Below are 27727 nucleotides of genomic sequence, written 5' to 3' on the forward strand. Positions count from 1 at the left end.
CATGTAGTCAGGGGACAGCTATGTGTATGACGGTGTGCATGTAGTCAGGGGACAGCTATGTGTATGACAGTGTGCATATAGTCAGGGGACAGCTATGTGTATGACAGTGTGCATGTAGTTAGGGGACAGCTTCAAGGGAAGTGGGTTCTTTCCTTCTACATAGGAACTTCAGGGATGAAACACAGTCTTCAGATTTGGTGGCAAGCTTCTTTACCCAGGGGTCACCTCATTGGCCCTTCAAGTGCAATTTGTATTCAATACTAGTTAACTCAGGAGAATATAAATCCTGATACACTCTTTTCAGCTGGATTACAGGGGTATAAAAAATTTCTATTTTCAGCTGTCTAGAAAGATGATTAATACTGACATGTCTGGACATTAAGGTCAGCTATATGCTAACAAGTGAGAATGGATGTAATTTTGTAGACCCTGGTTTCAAGAGAAAAGTTGTCTCCCTTTCCTCCTAACTTAGCAGACCACCCAGCCTGTGTGTATGTGGTGAGACACAGCGTTGTGTCCACCAGCTTATGAAACGGGTCTGGATGTTTGTAGATGTTCACTCCTTGCGTCATTCTGCTGTGAACGTTGATATTGATCCAGAGTGACATGGTCTGTCTGTGGTAGTTCTTCAGCAGGTTGAAGTCAACAGAAACACTCTTTTCTGGGCTTCACTGCTTCCTCAGAAGAATGCACAGTATTTGGAACGAAACCACTTTTAACCCCTTCCCATCCATCCTGAATACAAATCTCTCCTTTCTTAATAAGTTCATATATGTCTCTTGTCAAGATTGTAAAGGACTCTTCAACATTTGTTGCATCTTTTGCTGAGGTTTCTATATACTTCACTCCACAGTCTCTTGACAGCTTCTCAGCTTCCTCCCTGGAAACCTGACGTTCTGAAGCTAGATCACATTTATGTCCCACCAGTAGAAATATAATCTGGAAAGGCTGTACATGCATTTTCGCTTCTTCTAGCCAATCTTTCACATGTTCAAAAGACCGTCGGTTAGTAATGTCAAACACTAAAAATCCTCCAACCGAGTTGCGGTAATAGGATCGCGTTATTGATCTGAAAAATAAAAAAGGCTGTGTGAGGACAATGCTCTTTCTTCCTCTTTTGAATAATGAAACACCAAAACCAAATTTGAAGATACTGTCACGTCATTTAACTAGAATTTATAAATCCAATATGAAGTATCATAAGTGAACGAAATATTCTGAGATTAGCAATATGCCCATTTCATACACTGACAGAATATTAAAATAACATTTTTAGATATATAAGAACTTATGCAGTATAACATCTTGCAGTATCTTATGAGGTTTTATTTTTAAGTATTTGGTAGAAGAATAATTACAAAATTGGGTTTAAAATATATAGACAAGTAGAAACCTAGGGATGTAACTCAGTAGAGTGCCTAGCACCAAATATGATATGTATGGTGGCATACTCCTGTAATCCCTTCACAGGAGTTGAAGGTAGAAGGATGAGAAGTTCAAGGCTGGGCTGAAAAGCTAACTCAGTTGGTAAAGTGATAGCTAAGAAAGCATGAAAACCTGAGTTTGGTTCCTGGGATTCATTTTTTTTTTTTCTAAAGTGTGTGAGGTGGCTCAAAATTGTAATCCTAGCACTTGGGAATGAAGGACAGGCAGACCCCTAGGACTTGCTGTCCAGGCAGCTAGTATACTGGGTGAGTTCTAGGCCAGTGAGAGATGGGACTCAAAAATATAAGGCAGACACCAGGCAGCAGCGACCTCATCACCTGAGATTGACCTCAGGCCTCCACACTTACCACAAACATGTGCATGAGCCCCTGCGCGCACACGCGCGCGCGCACACACACACACACACACACACACACACACACACACACACATCTTCTTTGCCTATCTACATAATGAGTTTGAGGCCAGCCTGAGATACTTGAGACAGAACAAAACAAAACAAGACCCACCAAAACCCAAACCCGAAACAGCGGAGAGGTGCAAAGGGAGAAACGTCAGATAAAACAAACCAGATCTTAAAAGTCTCTCCTGTCCCGAGTCCAGTGAGGCTCCTTTGTCCTTCACACTCCCATCTCTCCTTCAGGAGTTCAAGAAATGAGAAGCCTTCTCTGCCATTAACTCCTTTCTCAAATAATTCCACTGAATTGTTAGCACACTGCTATTATATTTACACCAATTCGTATAATGTGCTGGCTAAATATGTAGGTATGTCTCTGACTCAGTCCATAGTTCCGTGAAGGTCAAACATATTTTATACATGTGTCTTACATCATATTGGCTGGAAAATCCTAGATTTCACAAAACGTTTGCTATATAGGGCTAACTAGTTAAAATGGCGATGGGAGTGCCAAATGCCAAAGATCTCCTAAGTGTCAGAATCCAAGCTATCAGTGCTCTGCACTAAGTTCGTGTATTTGTCCAAGGCACAGAGACCTCTATGATGCTACAGTGGGATGCCCAGTACGCATTATCCTCATCCCTGTGTGCCTGTGGTTCTAAGGCAGGGGTCAGTAAGCACCAGTCTAGCAGTCATGAGGACCCAGGTTCAACACCTAACACTGCTAGGAAAAACAAAACAAAACAAATTTGCTTTCTAAATGTGAAGAAAGTGTCTAACCCCCCACCCCTTTATTCACTTGCCTCCCACTTTTCCCTCCAAATTCCTAGCATATTCCCAAGTGACTCCCCTCCCTCATTCCTGTCCCTTCATCCATATTTCTTTTTTCATAATATTTTTATTGATAATTTGGGAATTTCACATCATGCACCCCAATCACACTCACTTCCTAGTCTTTCTAGGTCCGTTCCCCACCTTTATGACTCACGCCCCAAAAAAGAAAAAAACACCCACAAATTTATGTTGCCTATAGACTCACTGGAGCATGGTCAAACTCCCAGTAGCCAGCCCTTTAAAGAAAACCAGGTCTTTCCCCCAACCCACCAGAAGCCCCAAATTGTAGAGAGCTACACTTATGCATCCTTACTACTATTTTTAAGAGTTCTCTTCTGGGCTGGAGAGATGGCTCAGTGGTTAAGAGCACTGACTGCTCTTCCGGAGGTCCTGAGTTCAAATTCCAGCAACCACATGGTGGCTCACAACCATCTATAATGAGATCTGACGCCCTCTTCTGGTGTGTCTGAAGACAGCTACAGTGTACTTACATAAAATAATAAGTTAAAAAAAAAAAGGTTCTCTTCTATGGTTTCCTGTCTAGGTTGTTACTGTTCTTGTTGTTGGGGTGGGCTGGAGTTTGTCACGGAAGCCTTCTACATTCCTCAGTCTCAACTGTGAGTCTGCAGTCATGAATCCGATTGCAAAAATAGCTTCTTTGCCCTTTACAGTCAGAGGAGCACAGACCATGAACATCCTTATGGTCTCGGAGTCAGCATGCACTTACAGGCTCAGCAAGGTCTCTGGTGGCAGTATAGACCACTGGACATCAACATATCCCTCGGTTGTATTTATTTACTTAATGTGTTTATGAATGTTTATATGTTACATATGTATTTGGGTATATGCATACCATGGCACACATGAAGATCAAAACTTTCAAGGGTTGGTTTTCACTTTCCACTATGTGGGGTTGGGCACTGAACTCTAGTCCTCTGGCTTGGTTGCAAGTGCCTTTAGCCACCGAGCCCTCTCACTGGCTTCGCCAGAGTAATTTTTAAAAACAAAACTTTTGAGGTTGAAAACTCAATACCGAGAAAGATGACTAAGTGCAAGTTTTTCAAAATTTTACTGGGATATGGGAGCTTGGGAGATAGCTCAGTGGTCACAAGTATATGTAGCTCTCACAGAGAATCCACATTGGGTTTTTAGCATCCAAGCTAGGTGGCTTACAGCTTCCTATAACTCCAGTTCTAGCGTGATCCAATGTTTCGGCCCTTTGAGGGCAGCATTCAAATCTACATACATGTAGACACAAGTATACATAATTAAAAACAATAGAACCTCAACAAGGACCATACAACAGACAGGCTAGTGAGGAAGGGGGAGACTCATGTTCTGTCCTAGACAAAGAATCACAGGCAACTGGAAAATGCTGAGAGCAGGGACAATGATCTTCCCCAGAAGACCACACCACAGAGATACAAGTAACATTAGACAGACTGGGCAGGTTGTGCTTATATATTCAGGGACACACACACCAAAAAATAAAGAAGAAAAAGACCATGGGTTTGACAGAGAATAAAAAAAGTGAGGGGCACACGGGAGGGTTTGGAGGGAGAAAAGGGAAGAGGAAATGATGTAATTATATTAAGCTCTAAAAATAAAAAATTAAAAAAAAAAAAAAAAAACAGAAATGGCCAGGCAGTAGTGGCTCACGCCTTTAATCCCAGCACTTGGGAAACAGAGGTAAGTGGATCTCTGAGTTCAAGGTCAGCCTGGTCTACAAGGTGAGTTCCAGGACAGCCAGGACTACACAGAAATGGATTTTTCTCCAAAATTACAGGATATAATACAAACAAATTAGCTTGACTTCATTGAATCACCAAGATATTTTGGTAAGTGTTTAAGTTTACAAATTTAAAAAATGAGTTACCACCCAAAAAGGAAAATTCAGTGTTGAAATGTTTGCATGATACATGTATGTGTGTGTGTGTGTGTGTGTGTGTGTGTGTGTAGATAGATAGATAGATAGATAGATAGATAGATAGATAGATAGATAGATAGATATAGATATACACCATGTTTTCTAGAAACACACATTTTTCTTAAAAAAAAAAAAATCCTGGCTGGAGAGGTGGCTCAGCATTTAAGAGTGCTGACTGCTCTTCCAAAGGTCATGAGTTCAAATCCCAGCAACCATATGATGGCTCACAATCATCCATAATGAGATCTGATGTCCTCTTCTGGGGTGTCTGAAGACAGCTACAGTGTACTTATATATAATAAATAAATAAATCTTTAAAAAAAATCCTAATTTTGTATGATGGAGGTAGAACTAGAGGGGAATAGTTGTGAGACTATCCTCTGGCTAGAATGTAAGGGGGATACAGAACATTGAGAGTATAATATAATGGGACTGGAATTCAGGTTACAAGCTCCTAGCAGCCCCTTATCCTTCCCAAAGGGAAGAACCAGGTTTTATCTGCTGTTTTTTATGTCTTTAGGAGTTGAGGATTAAACCCAAGCCTTCATTAATAAGTGTGCACTCTCCGTTGGGCTATATCCTCAACCCCCCTGGTTATGCATGTGAAGGAAGCCTGCAGATCCTTCACAGTTTGAAGGTGACACAGTCTCACCCACTTTCAAAGGCATCTTCTCTGGCTAGGCCTAAGGAACACCCCACCCCTTCCCCTCCCCCAGTTATCCCCTCCAATCCCTGCTGTAAACAAATCCTCTGCTCCTTTGAGACTGAGGCCATCTGTTGGCATCTGTCAGTTCCGGGCCATTCTCCACAGACTAGAGATTTTAGCACTTGACTTTTTCTCTGTCTCAAGTCCTGTCATTCTGCTGATATCCAGGGGGCCCCCGTGAGATGAGATGGTTCAGTGGGTGAAGGTACTATGCCTGATGACCTGGGTTCAGTCTCAGGGCCTGCACAGTGGAAGGAAAGAGCTTACTCCTGCAAACTGTCCTTTGTCATGTATGTAATCCACTCCAAATAAGTAAATGTAAAAAAACAATTTTTACTGCAATTTGTGCTGAGGAAGTAGTTTAGGGGTACATCATTTGAAATCACTATGAATTGATTATACCTAGTCCCAACTGGACACTCAGCAGTGCCAAGGAATACTGCCGGGGCTCTTGCATGGCATTCTCTACCCCCCACCCCTCCACTCTCTATATGCATGCTACTGGATTGCTAACTGCGAGAGGCATGAAGGACCATGCCTGTTTTATTCACTGCTCTTCAAGTGCATTTATTTACCCACTGCTCTTCAAGTGCATAGGATAGAATGATCACCCAGTATCCTTGTGAATGAATGAATGGCTGATCTGGTCGGGGTCACCAACACAGCTGATGAAGAAATAAGACATGACCAAATAATAAAAGCCAGGGCAAAGAGATAAGAGCAGTACAAAAATGTCTAATGTGTCATCAATTAGTAGTTTGGCCTCAGCTTTATACAAGAGCATTTGCTATCAGTATTTGGAGAGGTTGATTAACATATAGTAGTCAGTGATCTTAGTAATGTTTCTTGTGGGAACTGACTCTTAAGTTGGAAACGTGTAGATAAGACCAAAGAAAGTGAGTTGTAGGAGCTTTTAAAATTAATTTGCTGGGCATGGTGGTGTGCACCTTTAATGACACCACCAGGGAAGCAGAGGCAGGTACGTCTGGGGGCCAACCAGTGATATATAGTGAGATCCTATCTCAAAAAATAAATAATTATCATCACCACTATTGTGTATACTGTATATGTGTGGTATTGCTGCAGCATGCGTGTGAAGGCCAGAGCACAAATATGAAGATTAAATTCTTTTCTTCTCCCCTTCTCTGGTGTCTTAGGGTTTCATTGCTGTGAACAGACACCATGACCAAGGTAACTCTTATAAAGGCTAACATTTAATTGAGGCTGGTTTACAGTTTCAAAGGTTCAGTCCATTATCATCATGGTGGGAAGCATGAAAGCATGCATGCAGACTTGGTGCTGGAGGAGTCCAGAGTTCTACACCTTGATCCACAGGCAGCAGAAATGGACTGTCCTCCACAGGCAGCTAGGAGGAGGCTCTCCTCTGCACTGGGAGGAGCCTGAGCATAGGAAGCCCCAAAGCCCGCCTAGCCTACGTAGTGATACACTTCCTCCAATAAGGCCACACTTCCTCCAATAAGGCCACGCCTTCTAGTACTGTCATTCCTGTTGGCCAAGCATTCAAACACATGAATCTGTCTATGGGGGCCAAACCCATTCAAACCACCACAGATGAATTCTGGGATTAAACTCAGGTTACCAGGCCTGTACACCACCTTGTAGTTGCATATCTTACCCCCTGCCAAGAAGATAGATTTATTATTATTATTATTGTTATTATTATTAATTATTATTATTATTATTATTATTATTATTATTATTATTATTATTATTAGTTTTTTCAAGACAGGGTTTCTCTGTGTAGTCCTGGCTGTCCTGGAACTCACTCTGTAGACTAGGCTGGCCTGGAACTCAGATATCCGCCTGCCTCTGCCTCCCAAAATGCTGGGATTAAAGGTGTGTGCCACCATTGCCCGGTTGATAGATTCATTTTAATCTTAGAGAATATTTGTATAGAATTTGTCCTTCTCTGACCCATAAGTGTGAGACCCAAAAGGTACCACCTTTAACAGGTGAAGTACCTTCAGTTGGTCTATCCCAGTGGTTCTCAACCTGTGGTCATAACCCCTTTGGGGGTCAAATGACCCTTTCACAGGCATAGACTAAGATCACAATGGCAGCAAGATTACAGTTAATAAATAGCAACAACAATAATTCTATGGTTGGAGGATCGCCACAACATGAGGAACTATATTAAAAGGTTGTAGCATTAGGAAGGTTGAAAATCATTGGTATATGCTGTAATAAAAGCAACTTTGCCATCTAAGTCATCAGATCTCATGGTATTGGCCTCAAGTATACACAGCAGAATGAGATGTTCTATTAAGCCCAGGGAAGGCCCCAATGAACAATCATAGGAGTGACATTTTGTAACAATGGCATGCTCTTTGTCAAAGCTTATTACACTTTGAAAAATAGTTCCTGGCTCATAACCTGGCTTGAAAGAGACTAAATATCCATCTGTAAAACACCAAATGACTGTGCAACTTGGATGCTCACTGTGAGCCGGGTATTCTTTGATTCACCAGGATTGACCTTTGTCACTAGACAGACATCCAGCGTGCACGTGAGTACATGTACTCATGTATACACACACACACACACACATGAGAGAGAGAGAGAGAGAGAGAGAGAGAGAGAGAGAGAGAGAGAGAGAGAGAGAGAGAGAGAGAGAGTGTGCAGGGTGGGGGAATGTGAGAGATCAAGTTAGCATCAGTCAGCTCCACTTCTTTGGTGAGCTTAAAGATAAGTGGAAAAGGGAAACTCCCATTTGGAAAGGTTCTAGTGGCCCAAGTATGGTCTACTCTTTCTAGAGGATAGAAGTGGCTTAAGATTCACAGGAATTCATTAGTATAGGCTAAGGGATTTTCATATTAGAAACAAAACAAAACAAAACAAAAAAACAAACCATGATCAGAGGACTAGTTACAAAGAGGTTTAAGGAATATGTTGATGAACATATAATGAACACTTGTAGCTTATATAAAAGCTTACCAAAAGGCTCCTCCATAGAAGAATTCTTGATAATTAGCAAAACAAAATATTCCATCCTGTCACTGTCAGTAAAGATTTTCACTCTAGTTTGAATGAAAAGTGGCCCTGGGAGCTGTGCCAGGGCTCGAGGGTCTTCTTATCCAGGTTGGCCTGGGGCCATCCATCCCTGTTTGCTACCCACATTTCCAGCAACCACTGATGTGAGAAGTTGGATAATATCACTGTAAAGGATTGACTCTGGAATCAGGACATGTTAGCAACCATCTATGAAATCACAGAATGCCTCATTCCTTGCTGTGGTATTATCTATAGTGCACTGGTTAAAGCATTCAGTTAACTGTGGTGAAGATAGAAAGGAGACTAATGTCAACAATGGTATTCCAAGAGCTTGTCACTATCACTGAGAGGCAGCTGCTCCTATACAACTGTGGAAGGGTCCATGAAGATTTAGATATGCGATGGCAAGAGGATGTTACCTGGCAAGACTTTGACATGATCCTTCAGAATGCATACATTCCAAACTAATGAATAGTACAAGAAGTGGAGTTTTTTTTTCCTCCATGAGCCAGAGTTGCTATATGGGAAGCTATAGGGAAGGTTGAGTGAGGGAGCCTTTCTCAATCGCATTTAATGAGTCACTAAATTTTTTTTTGTTTTTCAATTTCTTTTTTGTTTTTTGATAGTGACTCACACTGTAGCAGACTAGGCCTCAAACTCTAGGCAGTTCTTCTGCTGTCTCCTCCCTGCCGTCTCCTCCCAAGAACAGGGGTTATGAGTTACCATGTTTGGCATGTGAGTCACTAAATTCTTTGGATGCTTTTAATTCTTTTAAATTTTGCTGACAAGAAAGTTTTTGCAGTCAGATGCAGAGTGCTTTCACTAAAGAACACTCTAATGCTTCTACTGAAGTAGCCCAGGCTGCCACCTGGCTCCTTGGAGCTTCTTATGGCAGTGGGTGAGCAGGCAGGGAGAGGCAGTGCCATCATGTGGAACTATAGGCTTCCTGTGGTTCTTGCTGCTCAGAGCTCGTAAGATCTACTGGTTCTTCTAAACTTGCTTCTCCAGCTTAGGAACAATCTCATCCCATTCTATCAAGGCAGCCCGAAAAGTGATCAGAGCAACGTTCATGTTTTTCTTTCTATTATGGGTAGGAGGCAGGGTGTGGGTAATGTGCACATGAATGCATATGCCCACAGAGGTCAGAGGTGTCAGAACCTTGTTAGAGCCGAGGTTATAGGCAGTTGTAAGCTGCTTGATGTGGGTGCTAGGAATCAAACTTGGTTCTTAGGAAGAGCAGTATGTGCTCTCAACCACAGAGACATCTTTCTAGCCTCTGCTCTCCCTCTCTCCCTCTCCCTCTCCCTCTCTCTCTCTCCCTCTCTCTCTCTCTCTCTCTCTCTCTCTCTCTCTCTCTCTCTCTCTCTCTCTCTCTCTCTCTCTCTCTCTCTCTCTCCCTCTCTCTCTCTATCCCCCCCATGTTGGTCAGTCAGATTGTTTGTCACCCTGACAAATACCTGAGAAGAGAAATTTAAGAGGAGAAAAGGTTTATTTTCACTCATAGTCTCAGATGCTTATGTCCAAAGTCCCTTGATCCCACCGTGTGGGCCTGTGATAAAGAGAAACATCATGTCAGGCAGGGTGTGGGGGAGCAGAACTGCTCACCTCAGGATGGTAGGGATAGAGAAGGTGAGGAGAGGGAGGTAAGAGGGCTGTAGGGATAGAGAGGAAGAGAAAGTGATAGACAGAGGGGGATGGAGAGAGAGAAAGAATACATTCATTCCAGAGGCAAGCATCATTCAGTGACATTTCTCCTAATCACTTCTTCACATCATCGTCAAACTGTGACAAAGTTAGGGGATTCATCTATCAATTAGGTCAGGATTTGGTCTCCTCTCCCAAGCCCATCAGCTGGCAACCAATTCCCTTTCATATAAGCTTTTGGGGGACATCTCAGACTCAAGTTGTCACACATCTTTAATTTTTTTTGTTGTTGTTGTTTGTTTGTTTTCAAGACAGGGTTTCTTTGTATAGCCCGGGTTGTCCTGGATCTCACTCTGTAAACCAGTTTGGCCTCGAACTCAGAAATCTGCCTGCCTCTGCCTCCCAAGTGCTGGGATTAAAGGAGTGCTTGGATTAAAGGCGTGCACCACCACCGCCTGGCTACATCTTTAATCTTTAAATATACAGTACAGTATTGTTCATTTTAAAGATAATTGTTGCTCATATCTTCAGGCCTCTAAATCTAGATCTCTCTTGATCACTGTTTCCTGCTTCCTTAGGTTTGACAAGTTACATGCTTCTAGAATCATGCATTATATATCCTCTGACATCTCTCTGTCTCTTTCCAACATCCATTCACTGTATAGCCCAGTCTGCCTCAGAGCTAGCTTTAGCTTTCCAGTGATGGGATTATAGGTGTGTGCCACCATGCCCAACATGGCTACTTAAAGGGTTTTAGCTGCTGGATTTTCTTTCTTTCTTTCTTTTTTTCTACAGAGATAATGTATACATGAGTAATTGCTAGCAGCTTCAGAGCCCACTTGGATTTATAAAGACTTACTTAACATCTGATTAATATAACAAACTGGGAGTGAACTGCTATGGGGAACTTTGGAGACTTTTGGCACAAAGAACAGTTATTGAGGCTCTAAAAATATAGAAATGGTATTTCAAACAGCTACCTAGTTTTTTGGCAAGCACTGAAAAGAAGATGATGTTGCTGTATGGAGGACAACACTCCACAGGCCCAGAAGTGCTCGGACTTATAGCAGTGACATATATAAATATTTAAATGTAAGAGGCAAGATTAAATAGTGTTTGCATGTCATCGTGAACTTAGCTGGATGGACCTCAGGCTCTTTAGAACACTGGCCATCTGCTGCCTTGGGTTAAGTGAGTCAGACGCTCCTCCTGGAAATGCCCATCTTGTGGCTTTGCCAACTGTAAAATAGGCATTTAGAAGACTAGAGTGCTTTGATGCTGAAGGCTGTTGGCAGCTAGCAGCCCATAGATGCATTAGCCTCTTTCCCAGCCGGGGCGGTGTGCTCTGACTGCTGTGTGCTCTGACGGGCCGTGTGCTCTGACGGTGCTCTGACAGCCGTGTGCTCTGACGGCCGGCCGTGTGCTCTGATGCTCTGACGGTGCTCCGACAGCCTTGTGCTCTGACGGCCGTGTGCTCTGATGCTCTGATGGTGCTCTGACGGGCCATGTGCTCTGACGGGCCGTGTGCTCTGACGGTGCTCTGACAGCCGTGTGCTCTGACGGCCGGCCGTGTGCTCTGATGCTCTGATGGTGCTCTGACGGGCCATGTGCTCTGACGGGCCGTGTGCTCCGACGGTGCTCTGACGGCCCTTGTGGGTGCTCTGACTGCCCGTGTGCTCTGACAGCTGGCCGTGTGCTCTGATGCTCTGAAGGTGCTCTGACGGGCCTTGTGCTCTGACAGTGCTCTGACAGCCGTGTGCTCTGACAGTGCTCTGACGGCCCTTGTGAGAGCAGGCGTCGTGCTGCTGTTTGCTCACCTGCCTTAGGACTGGTTACAACAAACGTCTGCCCTCTCATTTTAGCAGGGCTCAGCCCCTGCCTTTGCCTAGGATTCTGAAACTCAACTCTTTGAAATTAGGCTTGTCTTTCTTCACCCAAACATTAATAATTCCAGCATCTTCCCAATTAAAAAAAATCAGGCTGTGGTTACAAAGGCTCCAAGAAATACTAAGAAGGGACTGATAGACCCCACTTTCTCTTTGACTATGTCCATCAGTCCCCTGTGGACATGTTTTATTTCTCTTTCATGACACATCCTCATTTGGTAACAGTGCTTCTTGCCATCCCCAGTATTTGCCATTTTTTGTTTTTATTCTCAAAAGCAACAAATACATTCTGACATTCTATATGATTTTCAGTTTATTTTATAGCTCAACTTCCCCTATTATAAAATTAGGTCCCATTATAAAATTAGAGCTAGTCATGGTGGTGTATGCCTATAATCCCAAGAGTGAGAGGCTGAGTCAGGAGAATCATGAGTTCGAAGCCAGCTTTGGCTATGTACTAACACCCTGCATAAAAAAACAAATACATGCTATTTTCTGTGGCCACTGGGCTCTGAACTCAGGTTCTCATGCTTGAACAGCAAGCTCTTCACCACTGAGCCAGCTCCCCACTTCCTAAACCAGTGCTTCCTGGTATCTTCTGCAGAGAAGCAATGACTGGCTTCTCAGCGTTATTTTTATATATATATATATATATAATAAAATGGATTATCAGATACAATTAAATACTACCCACAGATGGCAGTTTATAATGGTCTGCAACTTCAATCCCAGGGTATCTGACGCCTTCTTCTGGCCTCCATGGGCACTACACACATGCGGTATACAGACAGATAGACAGACATAGGGGAGAAAGACAGACAGACAGAGAGAGAGAGAGAGAGAGAGAGAGAGAGAGAGAGAGAGAGAGAGAGAGAGACTGACTTTATGCAAGCCAGCTACCTATGAGCTATAAGATCATGGACAAGTCAGAGATTCTCTACACATTAATTATCTTACTTAGAAAATGGCATTTGAGAGGTGGAGGTGGAAGGAGCAGGAGTTCAAGGTTTTAAGGAAATTTTAAGGGAATGACTACAAAGTCAGTTGGAGCCAGGCTGGATTTCATGAGACCATTTTTCAATAAAAATAGAATAAATTTAGTTTCATAAAAAAATAAGAAGCTCTTTCCTCCAATGACACCTTTTAACAGTACATTGAAAAGTATTTCAGGGAAAAGTGATGGGCAAAACCTAAACTTTGAGAATCTATAATCTTTCTTCATAATGCTTTCTTTTACAGCTAGGGAAGGTCATAGGAGCCACCTAGCTCCCCGTCACCCCCAGCCCCAGCATTCTCTCTTAGTCTCCCAGAAGAGGTTTCAGTTTGGGACACTTACTACACTGCTGTATATCTAAGGTGTGCATCTCTGGTTGAGGCTATACTTCAGCCCTATCTACATGACTTCATATCACACGAATGTATATGTATCTGCAAAAAGGAGATACATTGGGGATGGGCTAATCAGAAGAAAGGAGTGCAGAAGGGGCTCACTGGGTAAACTGCTTCCTTTGCAAGCACGAGGACCTGAATTTGGGTCCACAGCACCCATGGTAAAAAAAAAAAAAAAAAAAAAAAAAAAAAAAAAGAGCTGCTGCTTTTTTTTTCTCCCAAGACAGGGTTTCTTTGTGTAGCCTGGGCTGTCCTGGAACTCACTCTGTAGACCAGGCTGGCCTCGATCTCAGAAATCTGCCTGCCTCTGCCTCCCAAGTGCGGGGACTTAAAGGCATGCGCCACTACTGCCCAGTAAGCTGCTGCTTCTTTATACTCCTTGGTAAACAGTTAACCCTGATTGCATGTTTTGAAAGAGCCCAGGTAAATTAGCTAATTTAATAATAATATTAATAATAACAATAACAACAACAATAATAAAACAACACATCCTTTTGCTGCAATCCTTCTTAGCAGCTTCCTTCCTCCTGTGCTAGGATCAAACCTAGAGCCTTGGGAATGGTAAAGAAGAACTCTGTCACTGAGCCACAGTTTTAGTCCTTGGTATTTTGAGATGAAGTCTTGCTAGGTATCCTATGCTGGCTTCAAACTTACCATCCTGCCTCTGCCTCCCTGATACTTAGATCACCATCAGGCCTGGTTTTCTAGATGTCTTGATATGGGGATTTAAAGGAATGCTAAAGTGATAAAGATTTCTCTTTTTTTTTCTTTTCTTTTCTTTTTCTTTTTTTTTGTTTTTTTGTTTTTTCAAGACAGGGTTTCTCTGTGTAGCCCTGGCTGTCCTGGAACTCACTCTGTAGACCAGGCTGGCCTCAAACTCAGAAATCCGCCTGCCTCTGCCTCCCAAGTTCTGGGATTAAAGGCGTGTGCCACCACCGCCCGGCAGTGATAAAGATTTCTAAACACATTTGATTATCCAGGTCATCCTTTGAAAATAATCACATGGGATCAAGCACATCTTGAGAGAACTGAGGGAAGAAGGCATCACCCCCTGAGCATTATAATTAGTGTCTATAACTGTACCACACAAAAGGTCGGACAATATGAAAAAAAAAGGCCAAATTTGGCTTGAAATCCGCAAGTTTCATGGTGCATGTGTAGAATCAATGTTGCTACTATGCTTTTTATCACCCTATATTTTAGACCACTTTCTGCTACTGTGACAAGATATCTGAGGCTGGATACAGTATTAAGAAAAGCAGTTCATCTAGCAGCATGACACTGGGTTTTGTGAGGTCCCCTTAGGCTGTATCACATCATGGTAGGTGACATCCTCCTGGCTGTATGTTTGAGAGGAAGACATCACATAGCAAGACAAGGTGCCAGAAAGCTGGAAGGGGCTGGACTCATTCTTTTGAAAGAACTTATTTTCATGAAACTAGTTGGGGTTCCATGAGAAATTACTTCTGAAAATTCTCTATCATCAATTTGTCTTTTAAATTTTTATTTCATGAATTTATTTATGGCAGAAGGCACTTCATTACCCACATGGAGGTCAGAGGACAACTTGTAACAAGAACCAATGTTCTCTTTATACCATGTGGTGCCCAGGAACCAAACATAGGTTATCAAATGACTTGATCCCTCCCAAGGATGATGTAGCCAATGACCCAATAATTTTACTCTATAGACTCCTACATTTTGAGTCCCAACACCTCTTACCAATTACGGTGGTGAATTTGGTTTGGACTAGTAGTATCAACACATGAAGGATAAACATTAGTACTTTATAGTACATAAATGTATTTTATGGAAAAAAATCAAAATTTATATTCTTCTACTTAGTACTTTTCCATATTTTAGCACTTTCTGTATACTTATTAACACTGTGTTGCCCTTGGTATGATGGTGCACACCTTTAATACAAGCTCTGGGGAGCAAAGGCAGCTGGCTGTCTGAGTTCAAGGCCAGCCTGCTCTATAGTGAGTTCCTAGAGCTACAAAGAGGGGGGTGGTGTAAAGAGAATAACAAAACAAACAGACAAAAACCTAGCCAAACAAATACTGCATTAAACATGTTTTTTTCTCTTACTGCTCAACTTTCTCTAATATATTAAAAATTATAGAAAGTGGTGACGGCTAGTTCCCCTGTAACATTCATAATTCTAAACTCCCCATTCCCACTTACTAGACATAGAGCAGCCTCTTTCTTTCTTTCTTTCTTTCTTTTTTTTTATTGAACTAGGGTTCTTCATGGAATCCTAAGTATTGTATCAAATCAAATCAAGTCAATACCCTGGTTTTATTCTTCTATTTTTTTTAGAAAGAGTCTCACTATGTAGCTTTTGGTTGACCTGCAACTCTCTGTGTAGACAAGACTGGCCTGTGAGTCAGAGACTGTTTGCCTCTGCTTCCGAAATGCTGGGATTAGAGGCTTGTATCATCATGCCCAGCAATGTTCTCTTTTGAGACAAAGTCTGGTTGTGTAGCCTGGGTTGGCCTTGAACTTAAGATCCTCCTGCTTCAACCTCTGAATGATAGGCAAGTGTCACTATGCCCAGCTGGTCTTATTCTTTTTTTGTTATGTTAGTAGTTAAAACCCACCAGAATGTTAAGTTAAATACTGTAAAGTAAAACTAATGGTGATCATTATCTGCTGATCACTTCATTGTTCTGTAATATATTTCAAACTACCTCATGAGCTCCCTAAGTTATGTTCCTTTTTTCTTTATGTCTAATCACTGGTAAACCTAATACAATATTTCCCACAAATTCCTCAGGTTATGACTGTAATGACAGACATATATCTTCAAGTACCCTTGAAGGAGATCCATGATTCAAAGCAAATATCTGCATTTTCTAGAAGCAATGGGCTGACTTAACTGCAGATGTTTTGAATGCCATATTATGGTGAGGCATTTTGCTAAATGCTAGAAAGGCAACTACTGTAGGTCGCTACTGAAATATGTATTTATGAATATATCATTGGTAAAGAGCCAAACAAAACAAAGTATGACTCATCATACACGTTCTCTACCTGTCCTTGCATTATTAGGTGGTTTTAATAATGTATAAATAAAATGAATTGCTATTTAGAGTCTTCTCACAGGCATTACAAACCCTCAATTAGCAAAGGTTTACATTCTAACAAATTAACTACCCTTTACCTTCCTGTCAATAGGGGGAGGAATTACTTTTAAGCAAATAATTAGACAGAGGAAGATTTTACTATCTCTAAAGGGTAAAGCAAATGCTTTTAGTAAATGCTTTTTTTTCCCTCCTGACCTTGAAATATCTCAAAGTTCATCCCTGACTAAGATCACAAATAGAAAAATCTGTAACGGATTTCACGAGTGGTTGAACCAGAAGAAGTCTTAGAAATCATAAAGAAGTCTTCATCTTACAGATGAAGCACGAGTTTAAAAAAAAAAACAAAACTGTTTCAATCAAAGGAGGCTGATTGAAAAGGAAACGAAAATGTCTCGGTGGAATTCTAAACAGTCGACGACCTTTAGCCCCTCTCTGAAAGCTGGCCTTACTGCTTCTCTACATCACAAAAGTAAGGCAACTAACAAACAAGCAAGAAAGGCGGTGCCCTTGTTATCTCTGTGTATCAGTGTCAGGCCCAGGAATGGAAATCAACAAACACTGAGATCTGCCTGCCTCTGCCTGGGGTTGAAGGCTTGTTCTTTCACAATCTGGCTGGAAGCCAAACTTTTGAATGTTGAATATTCTACCCATGTAGGCTGAACTCTCTTGGAATGGATACTGGCTGAATGAGGGGAAGCCATATTTGTGAAGTTCCTTAATGGAGTTCTTTATTTCAGAAGCAAAAGTACTTGTTGAGAGATATAAAAATGCTTGCCTACAAGAGTTCCAATTTAAGAAACAAAACCCTACATTATCAGCTTTCTTACCTTCCTGTAGAACAAAGTACACTTCGATCTCAAAAACTGGAAATACACTTTAAATGTGATTTAATCTCAACTATCCAAGGAATTCAGCTTCATTTACTTTATTTTCAGTAAGGTCGTCCAGGTTCCCCAGTGAACATCCAGAGCGAGATTATCTACTTGAGACTGACTCTTTCCATTTAGAAAAGTACTTTCTCTGTTGTCACACACCAGTGCGTTACCAACCCATCAGTGGAATAAAGGAAAGGTTGCAGACAACACTCAGTATCATCTTTTTCACCTCAAAGCTCCAAAGGTGACGAACTTTTAAAGGAAACTTCACCCTTTAAACACAAACACACACTCTTAGTTGTGTCAGTGACTCCGATGTTGCAATAGGTTGTTTTCCAAGACCTACTCCCGAGGGTCATGGCCCAGAATTTTCTGATGACCACACTCGGTGCTGTCAGATGCTTAAAACCATTACCGCATGCATCTCGCTGTGAACCGTTCCGAGGGAGCTCTGGCTGTAACCCCGGCTGGAAATCTGTTTGTTGAGAACTAAAGCTTTTTCACAGACCTGAGAACCCCACTTGGCATATTTCCCGGGCCTGAAAGAGGCTTGGTCAAGGCTGGGGAGGAGGTGCTAGGAGGAAGGTGGTTGAGTCAGGGTGTGTGTGCGCAGCGAGCTCAGTCGAGTTTGGGGAGAAGGCAGCGGTGGAGCTAAAGGGATCCAAACGCCAAGAAGAGCAGACGGAGCTAAGAAAGACCGGCGACCCTGGTTCGGACAGGAAAGGAGACAGAAAGGGGGCGCAGGAAATCCGCACTAAAGAAAGAAGAAACTGCGGAGGAGGAAGTCGCCCCTGGAAGGGGAGGGGCGAAGGGGAAGCGAGCACCGACGCTAGCACTTTCGAGAGCCTGTGGCGGGTGCCTCCCTACCTGAAGCGCTCCTGCCCCGCCGTGTCCCAGAGCTGCAGCTTGATCCTCTTGCCCGGCTCAATCTCCAGCAGGCGCGAGAAGAAGTCCACGCCGACTGTGGGGTCGCAGGCGGGGGAGTGCAGCCCTGGGAAGCGGCCCTGGGTGAAGCGGTGCAGAAGGCACGACTTGCCCACCGTAGAGTCTCCGATCACGATAAGGCGGAACTGATAGATCCAAATAGTCTCCATCTCTGACGTGCCCCGTGCGCTCAGGAGCAAGTTCTGACGAAGGAACTGTCCCTTCAGCACCTACGCGCGCGCCCTCCGGCTTCCAGCATTTTCCTGCGGCTGCGGCCGCCGCCTGGTAGCCGCCCTCAGGGGAGGGAGGGGCGGGACCGCGGGCAAGGGGCGTGGACTTGTTCTGCCTGGGGCGTGGCTTGGGCCTGAGGGCGGGGCCACGGGTTGGAAGGGATGGCAGGTAGGGGTGTGGTCGTGAGCTGGGGGCGGGATCCTAACTTGCAGAGCCCCTGCCTCGGGCTGGGGGCCGGGCCCCAGCTGTAAGGGGAGGGAACTGACGTTCTAGAGGCGGGTCATTGGTATACGGGGGCGGGGCCTCTAACTAGAGGGGCGCGGCGAAAGCATCTGCCTAGCGGGATAGAGAAGTAGCCGAACTCTAGCCGACCTTAGCGTATTCTGGTCCAGATCTTGCTGGAAGTGGACAAGGAAGTGGGTGTGGCGAAAGGACGTGACAGCAATAACAACCAATGAAAATGTACTTAAGGGCTAAACTCTAGAAAGGTCATCCAATGGGAAGTGAGAATCATTTTCTCTCACGGGTCTGCGAAGGCTTTTCAAACTCAGACCCTGGTCTTGAAAGCCATTCAGGCTTCTATATATGGATTCGTGGTGCCCGGGTTCTCAGAAGATTCCAGTTGGCGGTTTCATCTGAAGAAAACAAATTTGCAGGACTAGTTCTGATAGTTTCTGTTAAAGATTGCCTGTTGCTGTTTTCCACAGCATTTTCAGGATTAGATGAGTAAGAGAAACGCCTAGTTCTAGCCCTATGCTCTTTGGGGTCCTCCACCGTGGGAAAAACTTAAAATGTTGAGAAGCTCATACGAGTCATCACTATTCTCGGTCTGTAGCTGCCCTCTGTTTGCGTAGGACCAATGATCTAATAAACGAAGCAAAATTTAAATTTTAGTGAGACTTTTCTGTGTTCTCATCCCTTCCCTCAAATTTGATGAGGAAGAAGAGAATTTCTCTTCTGGACTGGGATGCAGCTCAGTTGATAGAGTTGCCTAGCAATATGAAGCCCTGGGTTCAGTCCCCAACTCCACATAAACCAGATATAAACCAGATATATGGTGGCCCACGGTTATAATTCTACCACGTGGGGCACTAGGATCAGCAGTTTAAGATTGTCCTTAGCTACACAGAGAGTTATAGGACGATTTCGGTTTTGAAAGTCAAATCAAAGTTCAACAGCTTTAAGGTGTGCGGTTTTGTTTTTGTTTTTTGTTTGTTTTTTTGTTTTTGGTTTTTAGAGACAGGGTTTCTCTGTGTAGCCCTGGGTGTCCTGGAACTCACTCTGTAGACCAGGCTGGCCTCAAACTCAGAGATCCACCTGTCTCTGCCTCCCAAGTGCTGGGATTAAAGGCGTGCGCCACCACCGCCCGGCTAAGGTGTGCGTTTTTAAAACCAAAGTTTGTGGTGAGAGCTGTATCGCTCAATGTTAGTACTCTTCCCAGCCTGCATGAAACCCTAGGTTTGATCCTCAATACTGAAATTTTTTTTGCCAACCATTTCCTTCTTTTCTTGCAACATCTATCACATTCATCCTTAATTCCTTTCTTTGTTTTGGAGGAAGAAGTGTGACTGTCAGAGAAGTGTTCTTTTTTCCACCATGCATCCTTAGCTCCCCCACCTGCAATTAGGTGATCTTTATTTTATGTAGCATGTATTTTGTCTCCCCTCTACAATTGTTTCTTCTTTCTTTCTCTCCTCCTTCCTTCCTTCTCCTTTTTCCTCTTCTGTTTGTTTGTTTATTACTTTTGTTGACACAGTTTTTTTTTGTGTGTGTGTGTGTGTGTGTGTAGCCCTGGCTATCCTGGAACTAGCGCTGTCCACCAGGCTGGCCTTGAACTCACAAAGATCCTCCTGTCTCTGTGTCCCTAGTGCTGGGATTAGAAGAGTGCACCACCACCACTTGGCTCCACCATTGTTTCTACTCCTCAAAGATGGTCTACAGCCGTCTTTGTGTGTTTGAAGTCCTAAAGCTAAGGAATCAGAACCCCCCGGGGATGCTCCTTTGCTTCCACTGATCTGAAAGAGCACGCTACCTTCATTTCTTGTCCACAAGATGATCTTTAACAAGCCCTCTTACACTTTCTTTGCTATAGGCTCTCACAAAACAATTGCTTCAGATAACTCTGCATGAGACCCCTAATTATCAGATTCAACCCACCTGTCTTCATCATCCTCACCTCTGACCACATCATTCTCCCTGACCTCTCAGGACCCCTTCATTTAAGGGTAACCAAGTGACAGTTCTATCTTCTGAGACAGAGGCCTGGCTTTTGTGGTAAAGATTGTTTCTTTCTGTGAAGGCATGGCAACCTTTTAGTCTGTCTTTCTCCACCTCCTCCTCCTCCACCTCCTCCTCCTCCTCCTCCTCCTCCTCCTCCTCCAGCACCACCACCACCTTCTCCTCCACCTCCTCCTCTTCTTCCTCCTCCTCCTCCTCCTCGTCCTCCTCCTCCTCCTCCAGCACCACCACCACCTTCTCCTCCACCTCCTCTTCTTCCTCCTTCTTCCTCTTCATGAATCTAGGTGTTTTGAATGCATTACATCCGAGCACCATTTGGGGACTCGGTGCAGGTAGATGCCCAGAAGGGAGCATTAGATTTACAAGAGGATATGAACTAACATGTAGGTGCTAAGTATTGAAGCTGGGTACCCAGGAAGATGGGGGCAGTGTTCTGAATTACTGAGCCAGCACCTCAGCTGCTTGTCTTTCACTCTTCTTTCATTTTTTCTTCCTACCCGAATGTATTATAACAGCCATCTTGTGAATGATCCGGAGAAAGATCTTGGTCCCTATGTGACTTTGTTGATCTGTGCTACCAGCTCTGTTATAGACAAATGAATCAGTACCCATTCAACTATTGGTGGTTCAATGTTCTTTCCTTTGTCTTCCTCTTCTTCCTCCTCTTCCTCCTCTTTTTGTTGCTCCTTATTCTTCTAGCAGAATCCACAGGTAGGAATCCTGATGGCATCTGAAAGGCATTAGGCTGTAGCTGCTGCAGAGCTCCTGTTAGGTGGTGTCTAGTCACAAACAGACTGATTTCTGTTTCTTTATAGAAGTAATTCAGTTGGTTTGGTGTAGAATAGGTGTTCACACATGCTATAATGTGGGCCTTAGATGAAGCTCAAAGCTCGGTATATTAAAATCTTGGCCCTCAGCTTGGCACTGCTGGGAGGTGATAGAAGGTATTTAGGTTCTTGGAAGGCATGACTTAAAAGACAGTTGTGATGAAACCAGGGAGATGGCTCAGTGGGTAAAGTGCTTGTTGCTTGAATGAGGACCTATAGTTTGGGGCTGCAGGAGAGTATGACAGCATATACTTGTAACACCAGTGTGGGTAGAGCTGAGGGTTGTAAGTTGCATTTGTATGTGTTACAGTGTTAGAGACAAGGCATATATGATTACATCTATAATCTAGCCAGGAGAGTCTGACACAAGGCTTGCTGTTTTTCCTATTATATATATATATATATATATATATACATATATATGTATATATATCATACATTATATAATAAATATATGATATATGTATATAATTTATACAAGTTTTCTGTAGCTGTCTTCAGACACAGAAGAAGAGGCATCGGATCCCATTACAGATGATTGTGAGCCACCATGTGGTTGCTGTGAATTGAATCCAGGACCCCTGGAAGAGCAGTCAGTGCTCTTAACTGCTGAGCCATCTCTCTAGCCTCTATTACTTGTTTTTTAGATTTATTTAATTTCATGAGTATGACTGTTTTACCTTTGTTTATATATGTGTACCATGTAGATGCCTGGTAATCACAAAGGTCAGGAAAGAGTGTCAAATCCCTTGGAACTGAAGGTACAAATGATTGTGAGACACCAAATGGCTGCTGGATCCTCTATAAGAACAGTGAGTGCTCTTAACCATGGAGCCAGCTCTCCAGTCTCATGTTGTATTTTTAACTTCAAAACACGTATTATTTTGTAGGTATGTGCGTGCAGAAGTCTGTTCTCTCCTCTGGGATCTAGGAACTGAATTCAGGTTCTCAGATTTGCAGAGAAAATCTTTACCCAGTAAGCATTCAGTTGGCCCTCAGTATTGTTTCTTCTTTTAAAAATTTCTAGGAGCTTTTGATACATTAAACTAAACTACATAGATTAACTTGGTCATAAATGTCCTGTCAAAACTAGAATTTTCCACCATGGCTCCAGCTGAGAATTTGGAGATAGACCATTGAGGGATTATGGGAAGTGCTTGGAACTTCTTATTCCTCACAGAGGCAGCTTAAGCTGCGGCCAAAGCTCTGATTTGAACTGGTTCCAGATCTCATCTAACTGTCTAGTGTTTGACCGAGAGCTTGTCTAGAGTTTACGAAGTAGAGAAGCCAAAAATAATTCCATAAAATAAAGTTAGTGTGGAATATGTTCTTTGCAATACTCATAAAAATTATAGTTGTTTTCTGGATAGGATTTTCTTTTCTTTCTTTTAAAAATTGTTTATTAAGCTTGGCAGTGGTGACACACACCTTTAATCCAAACAGGGGCAGGTATGTCTCTGAGTTTGAGGCCAACCTGGTCTACAGAAAGAGTTCCAGACAGAGGAATTCTGTATTAAAAACCAATTTGTCTATACATCCATTCATCTATCTATCTGTCTGTCTGTCTGTCTGTCTGTCTGTCTATCTGTCTGTCTGTCTATCTATCAACAGGGTCTCACTGTTTCTCTTTTCAGTTGAGAATTCTATGTTTAGCTCTGTACCCCATTTTTTAATTAAGTTATTTGGGTTGTTGGTGTCTAACTTCTTGAGTTCTTTCTTTATTCTGGATATTAGCCCTCTGTCAGATGTAGGGCTGGTGAATATCTTTCCCCATTCTGTAGTCTGTCATTTTGTCCTGTTAATAGTGTCCTTTGCCTTACAGAAACTTTTTAGTTTCATGAGGTCCCATCTATTAATTGTTGATCTTAGTGCCTGAGCTATGGGTGTTCCATTCAGGAAGTTGTCTTCTACATTATGAGTTCAAGGCTAATCCCCACTTTCTCTTTTTCTATTCTTCTTCTTCTTCTTCTTCTTCTTCTTCTTCTTCTTCTTCTTCTTCTTCTTCTTCTTCTTCTTCTTCCTCTTCCTTCTTTTTGAGACACCCACTTTCTCTTTTATTAGATTTAGTTTATCTGCTTTTATGCTATGGTCTTTGATCCACTTGGACTTGAGTTTTGTGCAGGATGGTAAATATGGATCTATTTGTATTCTTCTACATGCAGGCTTCCAGTTAGACCAGCATCATTTGCTGAAGATGCTCTCACTTTTCCATTGTATGGTTTTAGCTTCTTTGTCAAAAATCAACAGTCAGCAGTGTATGAGTTTATTCCTGGGTCTTGATTCAATTCCATTGACCAACCTGTCTGTTTCTATTCTAATACCATACAGTTTTTATTACTATTTCTCTGTAATTCTACAATCCAGATGCTCCTCAACTGAAGATTGCATAAAGAAAACATGGTTCATTTACACAATGGAATACTAAGTACTCAGCCATTAAAAACAAAGACATCATGAATTTCACAGGCAAATGGATGGAACTAGAAAATATACCAAGTGAGGTAACCCAGACCCAAAGGACATACATAGTATGTACACACTTATAAGTGGATATTTCATAAAGTATAGAATACCCATGCTATAATCCACAGACCCAAATAAGCCAAATAACAAGGAGGGACCAAGGGAGAATGCTAGAATCTTACTCAGAAGAGGAAATAAAATAGACATGGGATGTGGATAGAGTGAGGGAACTGAGTCTGGGAGGTGATGGGGTGGTGGGGGAAGAGGAGGTGTAGGGGGAAGGGGTGAGGAAAACAGCAGTGGAGTGGCTCTAGTATATGCCAGAGACCTGGGATGGAGTGGGGGGAGGGAATCTATGGGGATGACTCTAGCTGAGACTCCTAACAGTGGGGCATATGGAGCCTGAAGTGGCTACCTCCTGTAGCCAGGCAGGACTCCCAGTGGAGGGATAAGAACATCAACCCATCCACAAAACCTTTAGCTCAAAATGTGTCCTGCCTACATGATGTGCAGGGACAAAGGTGGAGCAGAGACAGAAGGAATGGTCAACCAATGACTGGCCCAACTTGGGACCCATCCCATGGACAAGAACCAATCCCTGACACTATTTATGTCTGTTATGTTTTCAGATGTGTACCTAGCATAACTGTCCTCTGAGAGGCTCCGCCCAGCAGCCAATGGAAACAAATGTAAACCCCCCCCAAAAAACATAGCCAAACATTAGACAGAATTGTCTTAGTGTTGTGGAAGAGTTAGGGGAAGGATTAAGGAACCCGAAGCTGATAGGAACATGACAAGAAGACCAAGAGAGCCAACTAACCTGAAACTTTGGAGGCTCCCAATGATTGAACCACCAACAAAACAGCAAGCATGGGCTGGACCTAACCCCCGCCCCCAGCAACATATGTAGCAGATGTGCAGCTTGGTTTTCGTGTGGGTTCCCCAACAACTGGAGAGGCGGGGGGCTGGGAGGGAAAGGTGCTGTGCCTTAATCTGTTTGCCTGTGGATCCCGTTCCTTTAACTGAGCCACCTTGTCTGGCCTCTGTGGGAGTGGATGTGCTTGGTCCTGTAGTGAGTTGATGTGCCAGGGTCCGGGTGATACCTGGGGAGGGAGGGGCTCAACCCTTTCTAGGAGGAGAGTATGTATCAGATGTAAAGTGAATAAATAAATTAATGAAAAAAAAATTACAAACTAACTTGCACAAACCTGTAATCCTAACACTTGAAATGTTGAAACAAGAGGGTTAACACAAGTACCAGGCTAGTCTAGGCTACATAGAAAAACTATGGCCCCAAAACAAACAACAAAGAATTTAGACCCCCACAACCCGTGCTTGGGAAGGCCTTTGCCATCTCTCAGTTGGGCTAATGTTCAGTTCTACTCCCATCTCCAGTCATTGTTATTGCTGTGTGTTCATTTGTTTTTTCGAGACAAGATTTCTCTGTGTAGCATTGGCTGTCCTGAAAACCCCTCTGTAGACCAGGCTACAAACTCAGGCTTCAAACTCAGGTATCCGCTTGCTGGGATTCAAGGCATGAACCACCAAGCCAGCCCCACTTCCAATCTACTGTGATCTGATAACCATCTAGCTATTTGGATGATCTGAACAAATATGAGGGGGAGGGTGTAACCCTCCTGGTTTGAGGCCTGCTTCTGATAGCCACACCTCTCTGCCCATCTCCTGCTATTTGCCACGCCTCCAACCTGGTTCCAGTTACATTCGAAAGGTCCACCTCCACAGAGAAACAAGTCGCTGATTGGACTCACATGCTGATGTATTAGGGGGGAGTGGTTTTTTGCCCCAGGTATTATACCTGTTGGGGGAACAAAGGAAGGCATTAAAGGTTCAAGATGGCTGAGTATTAAAAGGCTCCTGTCTAATGTTTTAAGGTACCTTCCTCGTGGGTAGATATATCTGTGGCCACTCTATCCTATCCCTAACTCTCTCTTGCTGCTGCTCTTTCTAACTCCATATTTCCAGGTAACCCACTCCTTAACGTTGCTGCTGGACAGCGACAGGAAGGAGTCCTGAATTGGCAATTTAAATCTATAACAATATTGAAAAAAATACCTTAAGTAAATATATTATCATCAGGTGGAATGGACTCTCAGGATGACTACCACACTGAGTTGTAGGAAGAATTCACAGTTTATTTCCAGGCAACATCCATAAACTGGAGGAATCTTGGCTAGTATAAGAGGAAGAACTGACATGGATGATAACTGACATGTAAGAGGGATCTTAGTGAGTGTACATGCCAACAATGCTTCAGGCTTGTTCAGACAGGATATTTGAAAATTGATGAAATATTATGATATTTGATATTGACGAAAGCTGTGTCTGTGGCTGCTGAACCTCCTGTTGTGTGTCTGGAATGTCACTGCTTTAAGTAGGGAATTCTTCAATTAATGTTTCAGGCTGTGGTATAAATGAATGAGTTTCATCATGGTGTCTTTATAGCTCCCATCTAGCTGGTTATTTCCTTCCCTCTGCAGTTAGTGTCCCTTTGTGCATTCCTATTACATGAATTCTGTTATATTGCCTCCCACCTCCTTTGCGATCTCTTCCTCTCGATCACCATCCCTTTCTAGTTTCTCTCAACCTCTCTCTTCCCTCATGATTTTAAATCCAAGTTTCACATATAAGAGAAATTTTTTTATTTATTTTTATTCTTAGTAAATAAATAAGCAAATAAATAAAATAAAATACTCATTATTTTATTTATTTTATTTTTTCATGGTTTTATTTACCAAATAAATATATACATATATTTATTTCATTTTTAAAATTGTTTTATTTATTTACATTCCAATTATTGTCCCCCCCTTCCGAGTCTTCCATCCAGGACTTCTTTACTCCATCCCTCCTCTCTCTTGCCTCTGAAAGGGTGCTCCCCCCAGCCCCTACTTATTTTATTTAATGCATTGCAGTGAATTTTTTTCCTGCAATTGTCATGACTTCATTGTTCTTCCTGGCTGTGTAGACTTCTGCATGTGCACCACATTTACTCTCTCCATTCATCTGTTGGTGGATCTCTAGACTGGTTCCATTTTCTGGCTGTTGTGAATAGTGCAGCAATCAGCAAGTGTGTCTTCTGTGTGCTTAGAGACCTTTGGGTATGTGCTGGCTAGTTTATGCCAATTTGACACAAGTTAGAGTCATTTGAGAAGACAGAACTTCAACTGAGGAAATGGCTCCACAAGATCTGATTGCAGGTGAGCCTGTAGGGCATTTTCCTAATTAGTGATTGATTTGAGAGGGCCCAGCCCGTTGTGGCCGGTGGTCTTGGGTGCTATAAGGAAGCAAGCTGAGCAAGCCACGTGAGCAAGCCAGTATTTCTCCTCTATGGCCTCTGGGTCAGCCCCTGCCTCTGATTCCTGCCTTGGATTCCTGTCCTGACTGTCCTCAATGATGGACTGTGATGTGGAAGAGTAAGAAAAGGACTCATCAAGTTGCTTTTGGTCATGGTGTTTCAACACAACAACAGAAACCCTAACTAAGACAAGATCTATTGGGCTGGAGAGATGGCCCAGCAGTTAAGAGCACTGACTGTACTTCCAGAGGTCCAGAATTCAATTCCCAGCAACCACATGGTGGCTTATAACCATCTGTAATGAGATCAGATACCCTCTTCTGGAGTGTCTGAAGACAGCAACAGTGTACTCATATAAAATAAATAAGTCTTTAAAAAAATCTTAGCTGGGTGGTGGTGGCGCATGCCTTTAATCCCAGCACTTGGGAGCCAGAGGCAGGTGGATTTCTGAGTTGGGCCAGCCTGGTCTACAGAGTGAGTTCCAGGACAGCCAGGGCTATATAGAGAAACCCTGTCTCGAAAA

The 27727-nt window shown here is 43.0% G+C and overlaps 1 protein-coding gene across 1 annotated transcript; it reads right to left on the reverse strand.

The window, feature by feature from the left end:
• Positions 1–6: 6 nt before the first annotated feature.
• On the reverse strand, positions 7–18422 carry Rab39a (RAB39A, member RAS oncogene family). Its single transcript, XM_031345101.1, has 2 exons — positions 18073–18422; positions 7–1069 (listed from the first exon to the last, which is right to left on the reverse strand). The coding sequence occupies exons 1-2, from the start codon at positions 18297–18299 to the stop codon at positions 643–645; spliced, it is 654 nt and encodes a 217-aa protein (XP_031200961.1). The 5' UTR covers positions 18300–18422; the 3' UTR covers positions 7–642.
• Between the last annotated feature and the right edge of the window lie 9305 nt (positions 18423–27727).

Source organism: Mastomys coucha, unplaced genomic scaffold, assembly GCF_008632895.1.
Source record: "Mastomys coucha isolate ucsf_1 unplaced genomic scaffold, UCSF_Mcou_1 pScaffold23, whole genome shotgun sequence".
NCBI lineage: Eukaryota > Metazoa > Chordata > Mammalia > Rodentia > Muridae > Mastomys > Mastomys coucha.